The following is a 17,782-nucleotide window of genomic DNA, read 5'->3' as shown; positions in this document are numbered from 1 at the left end:
TGTAATCAAGCAGCGGCAAGAAAAATTTAGCTTACCGTGGGATTATAAAAATAAAAATAAATATTACGCTGCCATATTGGGTGTCTTCTTCCAAGTATAGGCATATACACACACCATTTTGTCAATTTCACTGGTGGCCATTTTATTAAACCAGATAAAGTGGTGTTCGTTCACTAATGGGAATGCCGTTGTTTTCAATGCTTCTGAAGAGTATTGTCCCCGGTAACCATGGAACAGCGCTCTGAGAGCCAAGCACTGAAGAGTACGCTAGACACACAGCCCTAGGGCAGAGACAGAAAAGGGAAACAGTCACTTTGAAGATCGCAACTATATTTTATTATTGAAAGGTTACGAAACAGCACGATTAGCTCAGAGCTTCAGGTTTTGTGTTAAGCTTTTGAGGATTATTTGTGCGTCTTCCTAAGTACCTAGGTGGGGGGCACCTGGGGGGCTCAGTTGGTTAAGCGTCTGACTCCAGCTCAAGTCATGATCTCACAGTCTGTGAGTCTGAGCCCTGCATCAGGCTTCGTGCCCGCAGCCTGGAGCCTGCTTCGGATTCTGTCTCCGTTGCTTTCTGCCCCTCCCCCACGCGTGCTCGCTCTCTCTTTCTCAAAAATAAGTAAACATTAAGAAAAAAATTTAAGTACCAAGGTGGGCTTTGCATATGTCAGGTGATGTGTAGCATTCTTTTCTTTCTTTACTATTTTTAGCTTTTTCTAAAAATGAACATGTGGCCATACTCTTCTCTCTCATACTATTTTAGAGGAAAAGTATTTTAAGTTTCAAATTTATGATAATTTCTAGATTGGCTATTTAAAAAAATTTTTTAATGGTTATTTATTTTTTAGAGAGAGAGAGACAGAATGCGAGTGGGTTAGGGGCAGAGAGAGAGGGAGACACAGGATCAGAAGCAGGCTCCAGGCTCCGAGCTGTCAGCACAGAGCCCGACTCGGGGCTTGAACCCTCGATCCGTGAGATCATGACCTGAGCTGAAGTCGGACGTTCAACCGGATGAGCCACCGAGGCGCCCCAAGATTGGCTATTTTTTTAAGTTTATTTATTTTTGAGAGAGAAAGAGAACTCACAAGGCAGGGAGGAGCAAAGAGAGGAGGAGAGAGAGAATCTCAAGCAGGTTCTGCACCGTCAGTGCAGAGCCTGAAGCGGGGCTCAAACCCACACACTGTGAGATCATGACGTGAGCCAAAACCGAGAGTCAGACCCTTAACTGACTGAGCCACCTGGGCACCCCTAGATTGGCCATTTTAAATTGATGCAGAAATAGTTTGATTACAACCGTCATTTAGATTGCCTTTAGTAATATCAATATTAAGATAATCTGGGGGTGCCTGGGTGGCTCAGTCAGTTAAGCATCCAACTCTTGATTTTGGGTCAGGTCATGATATGACAGTTCCTGAGATTGAGCCCCACGTCTCTCTAACCCTCCCCCGTTCATGCTCTGTCTCTCTCTGTCTCAAAAATAAATAAATAAATGTTAAAAAAAAATTTTTTTTAATAAAAAATAGAGAATCTGTTATGCTTGCAACTTAGTGTTCGTATCTCCATTAGTGACCTTTCCACTTGTCTTTAGTAGATCTGTGCAGAGAACCTGAAAACAGCATTCCCATTTTATACATGGTTGAACTGGAACCCAGAGAGGACTAAAGACCCAGGCTCACCCTGGGATATGGATAACATGAGACCAGTGCTGTCTGGAAGGAACAGGAGAAGAAGTTCAAAGAAGCAGGAAGGGTTTTCTGACAGCAGACTAAGGTTCAAGTACAGAGGAGTAATTCACAAAAGACGAACAAGTGGGAGCCAATAGAGTCTCAGGTTCTAAAGGTCAGGTGATAAACGAGGAGAAGTTAAGCAAAAATGAACATCAGTCTGAGGAATGGAAGGTGTCCTCTCTGTCCAGTTTTATGTTGTTTGCTGGCACAGGTGGTTCTGGGGCCTCAGAATTTAGTCATGGCCAGATAGAAGTCCAAGGATAAATCCTGCCCCTCAATGAGACAACAGAGAAACGCACATTGCCTCTTAGTTGGTTCTATGTAAGTGGCACCCTGAAACTGAACTTCTCTTTCTGAGTCCATTGCGCAATTCCGTCCATAAACTTATGAGATGGGTGGCAATATTTGAAAAGCCTTTCTCTCATCTTAGCAAAATGGTTTCAGGCAAGAGGGGGGAATTCAGTTTTAAAGAGGATCCCACTAACACCGTGAGAAGACAAGACTTTCTAGAGATCCTTTTAGAACAGCTCCCCTATTCTTGATATAACATCGATGCAGATGGTCCAGTGTCCAGATCTAATGTTGCATTAGAACAGGAGGCCATCAGACTTTATCTAGAAAGGGCCGGAGAGTAAATATTTTGGGCTTTGTCGGCCATAGGGTCTGTGTTGCAACGGCTCAATTCCACCATGGCGGAATCCCGCCATTTTTCATTGTAGTGAAAAACAGCCATATCAAGAGTAACCAACGGGAGCAAGAAGATTCTAGTGCAACACGAAGCAGGATGGATTTGGCTCAAAGCCTCTAGTTTGCTCACCCCTAAACTAAAAGAACAAAATGTGTGGGGCACCTGGGTGGCTCAGTCGGCTTAGCGTCCAACTTTGGCTCAAGGCATGATCTTGAGGTTCATGAGTTCGAGCCCCGTGTGGGGCTCTGTGCTGACAGCTCGGAGCCTGGAGCCTGCTTCGCATTCTGCGTCTCCCTGTCTCTCTGCCCCTCGCCCGCTCGCGCTCTGGCTTGCTCTCAAAAATAAATAAACATTTAAAGAAAATTTTTTTAAAGAATGAAATTTGCTTACCAACAAAAATGTATTAAAAAGCAACCCACATCTCCCTGTATGTCACGAAGAGTGTACAACAGAACGTGGAGAAATAAAGCTCATCGGAGGTTTTCAATCTCAGAGTTTCTCAACGAGTATAACTGCTCTCCTCTATAATTTGCCATTTCTATCAAACGGTCCTATGAATCAACCAGCCTTTGACAGTGTGATTATATTATCCATTTTATTTTGGGGACAAGGGATGCCTGTATGCTCCTTACTAAAAGAGTCTGGTTACTTCTTAAAGACAATCTCCTAGCAATTTGCCTCTTCTAAGCAACTGGGTTAAGGAGCCTCCTTCTGCCTTAATTTTCTTTAATCATATGCCCTCGCTGTATCTATTATTCTAGATTCTCCTTGAAACCTTCACACTGGGACCACATTTACCCATGACTTGTTTATCTTTTGTGTGTTTGGTTTTTGTTTAGACAATAGTTTGCTCTCCATTGACTGCAGTACTCAAAGCAGTGGCATAGAAAATCTAGAAACAATGCATAATCCCCAGTCACTTCTATTGTGGAATGCGTTATATGATTTTTTTTTTTTTAAGGAACACGTTGACTTTGGTAATTGTATCCTGCCCAATCTAATATTAAAATCAACTCTAGGGGCGCCTGGGTGGCTCAGTCGGTTAAGCATCCAACTTAAGCTCAGGTCATGATCTCATGGTTCGTGAGTTCAAGCCCTGCATGGGGTGATCTTGAACCCTGCTCCATCCAGGTGAGCCCTGCTTCTCTCTCCCTCTCTCTTTCCCCCTTTCTCTCTGCCCCTCGTGGGATTCTCTCTCTCTTCTCTCTCTCTCTCTCTGCCCCTCGCTCGCTTGCGCCCTCTCTCTCCCATAAATCAATAGATAGATAGAGAGGGAGAGAGAGAGAGAAAAAATCAGCTCTAATTTCTGGAGTACTTCATTGACCAAAGTGACGTAAAAGTACGTCTCTGACTGGGAGAATCGTTTGACATGGAAAACACGTATGCAGATAATAAGAGATTTGAGTATATGAACAAGCAAATAACAGTCGAGATGTCAATCAACAAATATGTTTGGAAGCCCCACTGTTTCATGCATATGTAGCATGTACTGGAATGTTCCTGGGGACTCTCGTAGGTATTATTTTAATCTTTACAGCAACTGTATTGTGGGGATATTGTTACGTTCATTACGCAGGTTTGGCTTTGAGAGGTGAAATGACTTCCGCGGGTCTCAGCAGGATAAAGGACTGGGATTTCTACCTAGTCTTCTGGTAGTCGACCTGTAGCACTCTCAAAACAGCTGCCTGTGGGCATATACTGAATAATTCCATGCAACTCAGATGCATCGTTACCCTCCTTATTTCTGGACACCGAGAGGACCGTAGATAAAATACGAGACAGGGTTGCTGCCTGGAGGGAATGTGTAAACTATTTTCCGAGATAAGGCGTAGATGTCTTCTATGTGCCTTGTTCCTCTGCTTCTCTCTGCATGCCCTGTCTTCCCCCCTGTCCAGCTGCTATCTTTCTACTCCGTATGTGTAGCAAATTTATTGAGATGTAATTTACACGCAGCAAATTGTATCCATTTAAAATATACAGTCAATGAGTTTTGACAGACTCACATCCACAGCACAGCCATGACAATCAAAATCCAGAATATCTTCATCACTTCCAAAAGTTTCTGTGTGTCCCTTTGCAGTCTTTCTCTCACCCTGGCCCTAGGCACGCTCTGATCTGCTTTTTGTCTCCATAGGTTAGTTGGCAGTGTCTACAATTTTACAGAAATGGAATCAGTATAGTATATACTCTTTTGTTTCTGGTTTCTTCCATTCAGTATAAAGATTTTGAGACACACCCATACTGTTACATGTGTAAGTCATTTGTTCCTTCTTATCAGTGAATTAATTAATTTCCACACAGAGCCCGATGCAGGGCTCGAACTCACGAACCACAGAGCCCGATGCAGGGCTCGAACTCACGAACCACAGAGCCCAATGCAGGGCTTGAACTCACGAACCGTGAGATCGTGACCTGAGCCAAAGTCAGATGCTTAACCAACTGAGCCACCCAGGTGCCCCCCTTCTGGACTCTTGAAGGGAGAGTCTGTCCTATGCCTAGCTTCTGGAGTCTCCTAGGTGTTCCTCAGCCAACCTTCCTGCCTATGTCTTCACATGGCCTTCTCCTTCTAGGTCTCGGTGCTGTCTCCTTTTCCGTCTCTTATAAGGACTCTGTCATTGGACTTAGGGGGCAGCCTGTTGCAGGATGACCTCATCTCAAGATCTTTACCTTAATTACATCTTTAAAGGCCCCTTTTCCAAACTAGGTCACATTCTGAGGTTCCAGGTAGTCATATCTTTCGGAAGTCACAATGGAACTCACTCTACGCATATTTTAGAAGATTTCCTCCTAAATATTGTGTTTTATGATGCTGTTATAAATGGTTTAAAATTCTTCGTTTCTAATGATTTGCTGCTAGTGCCTAAAAATATAATTGACTTGGATATGTTAATCTTGTATTTGCTGGATAATAATTTGCCAAATGCAATTATTCTGGCCATTGTTATAGAGATTATTTTAGGATTTTCTACTTAAACGAGCACACCAATTACAAAAAGTTACATCAGTTACCAAAAAAAAAAAAAAAAAGCCATGTTGCTTTTTCTAGTTATGCTTTTCTTTTTCTTGCTGTATTACAATTACTAAGATAGATGTCCAGTGAAATGGTGACTAGAAGTAATTTGAGCAGGCCTTTTCCCAATATTATGGGGAAATGATTTTATAATTAAGCATTAGGGATTTTGTTTATAATAAGTTTTTGTAGGATGTGTGTTATCAGATTGAGAAAATTCCTTTTTTATCCCTAATATGAGAGGTTTTTTCATAAAAAAAAGAATAAGAATTTTTTTCAAATGATTTTTCTGCACCTATGGAAATAATGGTGCTTTTTCCCATATATCCTACTAATAGGATGAATTACTTTGCTTATTAGATATAAATCCATCTTATGTTTCTGGAATAAATCCTAGTGGGAGACAATGCTCTTTAATATGTTGCAAGATTTGATTTATTACAATTTTGTTAAGGATTTTTGCGTTTATGTTTATCAGGTATATTGGTCTGTGATTGCCTTATAATTTATTTGCCCAATTTTGATTTAAAAAAAAATCAGTGAGGGAAGTATTCCCTGTTCTTCTATTTTCTGGAAGAGTTTTGTAAGATTAGCATTATTTCTTACTTGGATATTTGATAGGAATCACCAGTCATACCATTTGGACCCGGAATTTTCTCTGTGGGAAAGTTTAGATAATGAATTTAATTGCTCTTAGAGATACGAGGCCATTTAGATATTCTGTTTCATCGGTGTCCATTTGAGTAAGTTGTATTTTTTAAGGCATTTGTCCATTTTATCGAAGTTCTGACCTCGTTATTTTTAATATGTCTACCCTAGATATCTTCTCCTCTTGAAACTTTCCCTGACCCTTCCAACAGAAGTGATTTCACATTCTTCGTGCCATTACTTTATCTAGTAGCCCTTGTACTCCCCACTTCCCTATGCGGCTGTGTGCCCATATGTCTCTTCTTATGCTAAGTGAAGGGCCTTAAAGTTTCACGATTGCATCCTCTTTATCTCTGAGTCTCTGCCACCTTGTATGGTGCTTGGCACATAATAGATACCATCTACCGCCAATGTTTCGTCAACCTGTTCCACTTATCATGGTCTGATTTATAGCTACACATGCATGTTTCTGACTTCCTCAGTAGATTACGAGCATCTTTTGCAAAAATGGCAAGTACCAGTCCATGTTCATATTCCTTCCATGTGTTAGATTTAGAATAATTTAACCTCTAAAATAGCACTAATCTTACAAAACCCTTCCAGAAAATAGAAGAACAAGGAACACCGCCTCACTCACTTAAAAAAAAAAAAAATGTTTATTTATTTTTGAAGGAGAGAGAGACAGAGCATGAACTGAGGAGGGGCAGAGAGAGAGGGAGACACAGAATCTGAAGCAGGCTCCAGGCTCTGAGCTGTCAACACAGAGCCCGACGAAGGCCTTGAACTCATGAACCCCAAGATCATGACCTGAGCCAAAGTTGGACGCTTAACTGACTGAGCCACCCCAGTGTTTCTTCCCTCACTCATTTTTAATCAAAATTGGACTATTAAATCAATCAAACTGTATAGAAAGTCAGTGTTCTATAAATGCACAAAATAGGTTAAATGGAAATCAGGAAAGCATGCATCAAAAAAGGGAGAGAAATAAGGAAACTAACATTGTTGAGTGCTTACTATAAGCCGGACATTGTGATAAACAATTTATATTCCTTATCTCATTTAACCTCAAAATAAATAGGCATAGAAAATCCAATCATCCCCAATTTTACACGTCAGGAATCTGAGTTTCCAAAAAGTGAAGTACTTTGCCCAAGTCCACAGAGTTATTAAGTGGCAGATCTGGGCTTCAGATCCAAGCCTGAATGATTCCATTATCCATCTTATTGGTTTCAATTATACTTTTGCCCATTTGATTTTCTACAAGGCACTTGATGGATTTTTTCCCAGGTTACCTCTAAATTTTGCCAGAGTAGAATATTATGTGCCCCCCACTTCCAACTGAGTGTTGGAATTACTCTAAGTTTAGAAAAACACCCAAGTATTCCCTGAATACTTGTTCATATATATATATATATATATTAAATTTGTTTAATGTTTATTTATTTTGAGGGAGAGACAGACAGCGTGCAAGCCGAGGAGGGGCAGAGAGAGAGAAGGAAACACAGAATCAGAAGCGGGCTCCAGGCTCTGAGCTGTCAGCACAGAGCCCGACGTGGGGCTCGAACTCACAAACCGTGAGATCGTGACCTGAGCCGAAGTCAGACAGACGCTCAGGAGCCACCCAGGCGCCCCTCTTGTTCAATATATCTTGATAGTAGATATATGAAACACCAGATCCAATCGCATAGCCTCTCTGCTATTGCTAACTAAGATGCTTCTACCTTAAGTCTCTTGGCTCTCAACACAATAGTACTCTACAAATCACCTAACCAGGGTTCTCATGATAATCAGGCTTTTCCCAATTAGAAATAATGACTAATGCACCATTTTCCCGATACATTTTAGCCAAAGAACTAGGAAGGGGAGGCAAGTTTTTCAACGATTCCAGCCTATCAGTCGAAGCAAGATGTTCTGAGGTCTTCCCAGTGTGGAAAACAACAACAGCATAATGGCATTTGTTTATTTATTATTTGTGTACAATACCATGGTCAGGAACTTGCCGTTTCAGCAGGGAAATTATTGCAATACATCTTTTTTTTAATGTTTATTTATTTTTGAGACAGAGAGAGACAGAGCATGAACGGGGGAGGGGCAGAGAGAGAGGGAGACACAGAATCCAAAGCAGGCTCCAGGCTCTGAGCTGTCAGCACAGAGCCCGACGCGGGGCTCGAACTCACGGACCGTGAGATCATGACCTGAGCCGAAGTCGGACGCCCAACCGACTGAGCCACCCAGGCGCCCCAGCAATACATCTTTGAGGAGATGACTTACTTCACACTGATCATTCCCTGTAGTCTGCCATGGGGAGGTTGATACTTTCATGCATTATAAGCACCAGACAAGGTAGCTGGATAAATTTTCTCTCTTGAAATTCTAGTCTCGGTTGGAATGACTCCCTCAGGCATCCACAGCTCTAGGTTCTTGCTGACTAAGAAATGAAGCAAATACTCCCAGGGGTGTTCACATTTGGGGAAAAAAAATCTAAAAAAAAGTATCCCTGCTGTTTAGATGTCAGAGATCAACATGGGGAGATTTCTTACCTTTAGGTAGAAGATAGAGCTTCTTTGTAGTCTGAGCATCAAACTTGAGAGGACATCATCAAGACTTCGTATTAATTAGTAATGTTTATTCACAGAAACCTTGATCAAATGATATTCTAGGTGGAGGCAGGTTAGAAGAGGTTGGAATGAATACGTGAACCCTTGGAAGCTATTATCGGCTGAGGATTTTTGATGAGTTGCCACTTGAAATCAAGGAAAATACCAAGGATAGTAGGAGTTGAGAAGAAGAGAAGGGCAGGATGTAATCTTTCTTCTTCCACTTAACATTGTGCATAAGGAGAGCCCAGTCTATATGAGCTGCCCTATAGAAACTTGCTGAATGAATGAATGAATGAATGAATGAGTGTTTGATTCTGAACTTTCCTACACTGTAACTTAAAATTATGGTGGATGTGTTGTGCTCCATTTGGGTGTCGCAGGAAGCCAGGAGGGACCTTTCTATTCGATCTTGGAAACTGAGAGTGACTTTGTACTGCCTGGTTAGAACAAGCTTCTGGCCATTATTCCATTTATCCAGAGGCAGAAGGGACCCTCTTGCCTGTCACTAGAACACTTGCCAGTTTCAACAAAGAGCCTATATTGTATTGCCTAAGGAAACAGTGTTTCCTCTTACAAGGTACAATCTTGGCTCCTCTGCCACGAGGGGGGGTGTTCTTGAAAATGTGCTCCAGAGACCTTCCTATTTAACCAGGATGCAAATTGCATTGCTACATAATTCCCCCTGCTGAGGCCCTATGAAAGGAAGAAGTTGGGACAGATACAGCAAGATATTAGGGCAGATTTTCCCCCATTCTTCCTGCTCTGCTACACAGAAGTGAACTTGATTTCAACAAGATGACCCAATTCTTAGCATGCTTTTCTACCCACTTTTACCCATAACACTTCCAAATCACTGTCTGATTCACATTGTAGAGAAACCAAATGGAAAAGAAAAGATAAACTGGCCACTAAAAAGTAAAATGGCATTTAATTAAAACTAAGCTTCCAAGTTATTGAGGGGGGGGAGTGGGAAATGGTATTTTGTTAAAAAACACACACACACAAAACAAAACAAAAGCTCTGTGATTAAACCTCAGGACAGCATAGCACATCACTACCCTTTTGTGGTTTTGAGTGCCTTTTATTTGTGCACTGGAGGCAGATATTTGTCATGTTGTTAATAATTGCTCTACTAAATTGTGCCCAACAGTGTGCCTTGTTTATTCGCAGACCTTTCATTTTCTTCCTGTACTTTCCTTAAGCTTGTTTCTGATGGGTGATGCGTTCACATGCGTTTTCAATTTTAAAGAACACAATCCGTTCATCTCACTAGGCATCTTTATTTGCTTAAAGTGGGGGAGGAATCAGATCGCAATTCTGTTGTAAATAAGTCCATCCGCTTCCTTCCCTTTGCAGGAAAAGCTGGGGGTGACAGCAAAGAGAGCCCAAAGAAATAGAAATTCTACTAGGTTTTTATGAACTCAGGCCTTAGAGCAAATAGAACTAAATCTGTGGAGTTGGTGGAGGGAAGTGACAAAAATGCAAACGGTGTTTTGTTAGAGCTTTTACTCTAAGGCATTCCAGTGTTTCCTTCCCTTCTCTTCCTTCCACTACCCTGACCCCACTCCAGCCCCATGGTCAGAATCGAGGGCACGGGGCGCTTCCGAAGCCAGAAGGAGAACAAGAATGAGGCTCTGGGTTCATCTGTCCGGGTCACCGTGAGAGGTGCAGGCAGAGAGGGCCTCGTTTTTTGACCTCTCTAAAGCTGCCATCAGAGAAACTCCTAAAGAACTTTCTGATTTTTAAAATACTGAATCCTAAAAAAAAATTCTTTTAATTAAATAAGATACTTAATCTTGTTGCGAATCTTTTGAGGTAGGAAAATCTGATGAGAAATAAACGTTCGCTGTATTCCTATGCACTGGGTAGGCTCCTGGAAACATTGGAGGGATTGTTCGCCAGAAAGCCTTGGCAGTTTTCAGAGCTGGCTGGCCAAGTCATGAGAGACGAGGAGAAGTGGTTTGTGTAGCATTGAGTCCAGCATTGTGTGCAAAACACAGGTTTCGATGTAAAGAAATCTGTTGCACAAGAACCTTGGAGAACCGAATCCTCCCTTGTCTTTACAGGTACTCTCTCCTTCAAAAAAAATCTTTTTTAGAAAATCTGAAAAAATATAAGAGAATCAACGTGGTCCTAAAGGAAGCGTATCTCTTTGTTTTAATTTTCTTTTCTTTTTGCTTTTACATTTAAGAGTTAAGACAACATTTCAGCAGAGAAATGTGGAGAAGGGTAAAGGGAAATCAATAAAGTTATTCTGTGACTTTTCCCAGGAGGCGGCTGTGTTAATCGAGAAAGGCCTGCTTGGCTATATATCAAGTTCGAGGAGAGAGCAGGAGTTGATTTTGAAACAGATTTTCCCAGCTAGGCTGAAGGAGATATATATATATATAATATACATATATGTACATACATACATGTGTGATGTTTACAAGAATGGCATATATCTGCATTACACTATTCTATACATTCTAACATATATGAAAAGTAGATTTAAAATTTAATTTAAAAAGTAGATAAAAATAATTGCTTTAGGTAATGAGTGATACCGATATCAAAAATTCCTCTAACCGTCGTTTCTGCATGGTGATCTAGGATCGTTTTACACTTTATGAGTTTCTCTAGTAAGTTCTTCGACTCCCAAAGAAGGAACGTGATGTACAAAAGCCTAAGGTGACAGATGGAAGGGATGGAAACCGGATAGACTTCCTGACGCAAGGCCAGTGGAAGTGTCGTTGACCGCAGGGAAACTTCTAAAGAGTCTCTCTGGGTTATTCATGTGGTCACTTTCTCTAGTGATCAGTGCTATAGCAGGTGTGATTTCAGCAGAGTTTTTGAAAGCCAAGTTGGTCAGGACACTGCCCAGTTACGCTGGGTCACAGCACCACATTCTCGCGGTCACTGGAAGCAGTGGTGGGTTCTTTCTGAACAGATTTGGGCAACATAATTGGGTGGGAGGCAGGATACCCGAGTGTCAGGCCTGACTTCATCTTCACAGTGATCTTGAGTGAATTACCTCTCCTTTCTGGATGTCAGTTTCCCTTTGTATGAAATGGGATGGATAATTCTTGCCTCTTCTGGACAACTTCCTTATTGCCTAAGAATCTTGTCAAGACTTCTTTGATCCAGGCAATGCTCAGGAGATTTGGGAGACCGTTAAATGGGGATCTCCTTTTCATGACCCGATCTGCTGTGATCAATTCCTCCATTCTGAGACTCTTCACGTGTTTCTTCTTTCATTTTGGATGTTCGGATTCTATATTGTTTTTAACATCAGCTAAGATGCTCTATTTATTTTCAAAAGACCAATTCCGTCTGTATCATAACTGTTAAGAAAATAGTTTTGTAAGAAAATGGAATCTAGACAGAGAGAGGGACTGTGCAGTTCTAGAATTTTCCTGGAGGGGATTTAAAAGTTCATCTAGTCTCATCCTCTCATTTTATATTCAAGGAGGAAGCTAATGATCCGAGAGGAAAAATGTCTTGTCCAAGGTTGCTATGACAACATTTTTTTTAACTTTTTAAAAAAATTAATTATTTTTTAATTTACATCTAAATTGGTTAGCATATAGTGAAACAATGATTTCAGGAGTAGATTCCTTAGTGCCCCTTACCCATTTAGCCCATCCCCCCTCCCACACCCCCTCCAGCAACCCTCAGTTTGTTCTCCATATTTACGAGTCTCTTGTGTTTTGTCCCCCTCCCTGTTTTTATATTATTTTTGTTTCCCTTCCCTTATGTTCCTCTGTTTTGTCTCTTAAAGTCCTCATATGAGTGAAGTCATATGATATTTGTCTTTCTCTGACTGACTAATTTCACTTCGCATCATACCCTCCAGTTCCATCCACGTAGGTGCAAATGGCAAGATTTCATTCTTTTGGATTGCCGAGTAATACTCCATTGTATAAGCATACCACATCTTTACCCGTTCACCCATGCTGTCACAGAACTAAGCAGAGAACCCACGTCTCTTTAACTTTCAGTTCTATATTTTTTCCATTGGTTCATGTGCCTTGAGACCACTCTGATTAGAAACAGTACCCGAAGTTCAAATAAGCAGTCCGGACCAAGATTTGTCAACCTTCGGCTTTCCCCAGGGCCATATTCTAATTCTCTGTGCATAACCTGACCGACGTGGCATTAGCATCCTCATGGAGGATGGATTCATGGTTGCCAGAGCCTCTTCTTTGTCCCCTCCTGTCCCATAAGACCCAGCCTAGACTCTGGATCTAATTGAACTCCTACTTTTCCAAGCTTACTTTGGACATGCTTGCATTTGCACTTTATCTGATAGCTCTTAAATTTTATCTGTAAGTTGACTTTACATGTTTTTTAAATTTTTATGTTTATTTATTTTTGAGAGAGAGAGAGAGAGAGAAACAGAGCATGAGCGGGGGAGGGTCAGAGAGAGAGGGAGACACAGAATCCGAAGCAGGATCCAGGCTCCGAGCTGAACTGTCAGCACAGAGCCCCAGGCAGGGCTCAGACCCACAGCCCGTGAGATCATGACCTGAGCCGAAGTCGAATGCTTAATCTACGGAGCCACGCTTGTGCCCCAACTTTACACATTTTTTATTCGACATTTACTGAGAGTTTACTGTGTGCCAGTCATGGGCAGTGGGCCGGAGATACAGAGCTGGATCGCACAGTCTCTTAAGTACAATCACGGTGTAATAGGTCCTGCATGAGATATGCTCATACGAGATGTGCTGTGTGGCGGCGGGAAGCGATGAAGAAGGAGAGCCTGGGGTCATCTGAAGAAGTCCAAGAAGATGTTAGATCTGGTGATAATTGCCTTTACTCTCTCCTCTCCTTCTTTATCAGAGCCAAGAAGTTAATTTTAGACAACAGTGTTTTCCAGAGCCATCTCTGCCTTGTGTTCAGCAAAAGAGAAGTAGCATGTAGGATTTTTCTTTTACTTCCTGGCTTAGATATTCTCACCTTCCTCCATAAATTCTCTGAACAAAGCAGGTTTCCTGATACTTCAGTCAATTCCTCCTGTGCTACAGAAAGCAAGTCCTCTGGGCCCAGGGATGCACACATATGTAGATTCGTTGGGGGAAGAAGATGTTATTCACCAATCATTTCCTCTCCAACTTTAATTTTTAAATCAGTTTTCTTTATTTACTTTGTATTTTAAAAGACCTTGACAGGTTGACACCTAGGTGCTTACTAGAAACACCCAACAGCTCTGTTAACGTTTTATAACAGAGCCCTAGCCAGATTTTGTTTGTTTTATTTTCAAAGTGCGTCTCCTCCTTCCTTACCTTAGAGCTGGTCTCATTTTCCCATCAATTTGAAGACATGGATTTGGAGTAATTGAGCACATGGCACGAGAGGAAAATCATCAATTGAAGATTGCTTGCCTATGCGTAATCCGTTGATTGGTCTGTGTTCATAACACTGTGACCCTAGGTTATATTAAATTCCCAGCACAGGACAGACAGAACAATAATTTGTAAAGCACCTATCATGCGGCAGGCACAACGCTAATCATAGTAAAATCATAATCAGCACACTTCACGCAGGAGGTATTAAGTATCACGCAGAGCTAAGAGACCCACGGGCCCATAAACCGAACAATTTTCCAGACTTGCGGTAGGTCGTCATAATATCACGGTGAATCTTGGAAGACTTAAGAATGCCAGAAAGTTCACTTAACCTCCCTTCATTTGGGGGTGCAGGTTGGTTGCAAACTCCAGTTGATTTACCCTGCCTGGATTGGAGAGTGTGCAGTCCAACATTCCTGAAGGGCAAAGCATCGGACCCCGGAAGGCTAGCGTGGCTCCCTGTGACAGAGTTCCCTGTGGTCTTCCTGTCATTGCTGTTTGCAGCATGGAGAGACTCTTCGACGAGGGTTGAGTGCGCCACATTTAAAATCCCTGAGTTAGCAGTTTCCACCTTGAGAATATTCCTGGCTTTCTCCCCCAGAGTGCTCCCCATGCATCTGTCTCCGTTTGAATCTTAGCAGGAAGTCCGGGGCTGCCACGGCACCTCAGTCCCCAAAATGTGTCTCAAACAGTGTTTCTGTGTTCTTTTAAGTTTATTAATTCTGCACACTCAGTGCTTTTGAAACTCCTCTATTTCACAAACACTCAAGTAAATGTAATCGTATCTTTTTGAAGCTCTTCCTTACTGTGCTGTCATTAGTAAATAATGGGGGAAACCAGGCGGCATAGGGTATGATTATTAGTAACGATACTTTGGATTTGCACAAACTCACTCTCAATGAACCCTAGGCAGTTCCTACACATTAGCTCATTTTTCCTCACCACAGCTGGGCCGGGAGACCTAGATTCTATTCTTGGTGCTTCAACAACCTTCTTGGGAAAAGTATTTAGCCACTAATTGCCTCAGTTCCCAACTATGAAAAGGGAATAATGATATTAGGATATTTGCCTCTCCCTGTCTTTATCCTAGACCTTTAGAACCTAACTAGTAAAAAAAAAATGTTTTTAATCTGAAGAGCCTAAAAAGTCTAAAAGAGAAGGAGTGTGGCTTGACTTTATTTCCATTAATGAAAAGGTGAGATACAGTCTTAGGAGTTTGACTGGAAACCTTGAAATCTGAATTGTAATCCAGTATCTGCTTCATGATAGACCATTGCCTTGGATACCTCTCTCCTTTATATTGGAAAGCACTTAGCGATCCAGCAATGGTGAATACTATAAAAGGGGACTGATCTTCTCAGGAGCATTAATTTGGTCAGCAAAGATGTCTCTATGAGCCATGGCATCAATAAGACTGAATTTAAGATGAGAACACTCTTGGCTTCCAAAGCCTTCCCCTCCCCCCACCTCTCTCCTTTTCCTCACAACCTCCTGGCTGTGTAGCTGTTTCAAATATATAGACAAATAACTGCAGCCCAAGTCCCTGGCCTATATCTTTGGTCTCCTATCATCTCTAGACTCTTGGCCTGGCAATCTCCATCTTCAAAAGTTCCAGGGGCAGAAATAAGCCTTTTTGCTTGCCAGCCTAAACCTAATGACTGAGTGGCAGGGAACCTAGACCAAAATAGAACTTGGCTCTTAGATGATATGCGTCAGCCAAGAATAATGCTTCTTTTTTAACGTCAGGCTCCATTCTATTGGTGCACAGGTAATAGGGATCTCATCCTTTAGAAGGGCCTTGATTTTCTCTATTTTTCACTCTCAGTTTACCCACTTATTGTATAGGAGTGAAAGCTTCTCTCTTTTACCTGCCTACATCCAAAAGCCTATTGAAATGTACTACTTACAAATTGGTCAAGTCAGACCCCAAGGCAGTGGGCCATAGAGTACCTTCCAGAGGGCTTCATAGACAACATGGGCTCGTCAGATAAGTGACAGTCCTTGTATGGAGTTAATCCAGAAGCCAAGAAAAGTCCTCTGAAGCTCACCCAATGAAGCATAAGGAGGCAACAGAATTAGTATACATATTCATATCAAAAAATATTATTAAATAATATGCTGAAGACTTCTCTCACCGTTGATTTCCCCTAATATCCTAAAAGGCTAAGGAAAGCGAAATAATATTTTTTTTCTTTTTTACTAGGCAAAAATTCAAGTCTTTAGCCTGACATTACTTAACCTGACACTTGGAACTCTTACAGATTTGGGGTATAAAATCCGCCAGATGACTCCTTTGGAGACCACTGGAGCTTCAGACTGTTTGCACCAAACGCTGCTCCCTACTGGCTCAAAGTTTCATTGCTTCAGGAAAATGGTTTTGCTGATCAAGGCAGAAGGAAGCTTCGTCTTCCTCCCCTTCCTGGGAATATCTTTTTGTCAGTTAATGAGGGACTCTTGCTGAGGGAATTTAGATCGTTCCCATCTAAAGTATGTTTAGAGTTTGGGGGCTGGAGTCGGGGGACTGTGGTTATGCATCCAGCTGTCCCTTGAGAGTCACGGTCAGCCACCAAGGATGCATCTTTAGAAACCTGAGTGGTGTCAAAACTCTGAATGTGCATCAATGCCTGTCAAAGGACGGATTGAGCGCCATCATATTCTCCCTGCCCGCCCCTATCGCCCGGATGAGGTCTCGGATGGAAGCTAGCCTGCCAAGGATACCACTTGTACACGCTTCAGTACTCTTTCCTTAGGCAAATAAGGACTTGTGTAACCTTTTTTCAGAATACATATTATGAAACTCTGGAGCCTTTCGGTCATATGGTCATGAACGATTTCTAGCTTCTCAACCTCTTTTTTTCTGAAATGAGGGCATCTGAGCTCGGTTGCTTATCTCAGATCTGGACTTACCCACACACTTTAAAGTGCGAGAGATCTCCCTCCCTCCCTGCGTGTAGCCCAGAATAGGCCTTCACAGCCACGTCATCCTGGACACTTTATCACTTGATATTACCTCCTAATCCACAGATCAGTGAGATTTCAGACAGAATCTGTCTGGCTCTCAAACAGAAACAGCATGACTTCAGAACATTTAGAATGAATTAAGCAGACCAATTTGTTATTTTTCAGAAACACAAAGGTGGCTATAAGTGGGACCTCAGCCAGAGTATGGTCTTAGAAAATAAGGTTGCAGTTCACCCTTTATAAAATGTTATTTTATGTGGCATCGTACTAAGCGTTCTTCCAAGGGTTATTTAGACATGAGCTCTGATCACTCAAAAAGTTACAGTCAAAGCCACATCAGCATAAACGTTTATTAAAAACTTTTGCTATGGGGGTACCTGGGTGGCTCAGTCCGTTCGTTGGGCATCCAACTTCGGCTCGGGTCATGATCTCATGATTTCGGTTTGTGGGGTCGTGCCCCACGTAGGGCTCTGTGCTGATGGCTCAGAGCCTGGAACCTGCTTCGGATTCTGTGTCTTCTTCTCTCTCTGCCCCTCTCCCACTCACACTGTGTCTCTCTCTGCCTCTCAAAAGTAAATAAATGTTAGAAAAAAAAAACTTTTGCTATATACCAGGTGCTGAGCTGTATACCAGAAACACAATAGCAATCATGTGACAACCACCCTCCGCGTTCGTCTTGGAATTTGGAGCTAGAGACAACATAGTCTATGGATAGTGCCAACACCAGGACATCGAGTTCTTTCCTCTAGCTAACGGACTTATACTGCCGAGCACAGTGCCTGACATACAGTCAAGTACTCAATAAATATTCCTTGGCTAAA

At 41.9% G+C, this 17,782-nt stretch overlaps 1 protein-coding gene across 1 annotated transcript; it reads left to right on the top strand.

Annotated features, from left to right (window-relative positions):
• The first annotated feature begins 228 nt into the window (after positions 1–228).
• BLID (BH3-like motif containing, cell death inducer) lies at positions 229–9,362 on the top strand. The gene is given in 4 exon segments (XM_053722170.1): positions 229–262; positions 9,054–9,095; positions 9,098–9,213; positions 9,216–9,362. Coding segments are annotated over 4 exon segments (339 nt in total).
• Positions 9,363–17,782: the final 8,420 nt, after the last annotated feature.

Source organism: Lynx rufus, unplaced genomic scaffold (genome assembly GCF_022079265.1).
Source record: "Lynx rufus isolate CCGP_SWC_20201006 ecotype Redwood Valley unplaced genomic scaffold, mLynRuf1.p SCAF_9, whole genome shotgun sequence".
Classification (NCBI taxonomy): Eukaryota; Metazoa; Chordata; class Mammalia; order Carnivora; family Felidae; genus Lynx; species Lynx rufus.
This window is presented reverse-complemented; position numbering and strand designations above follow the sequence as displayed.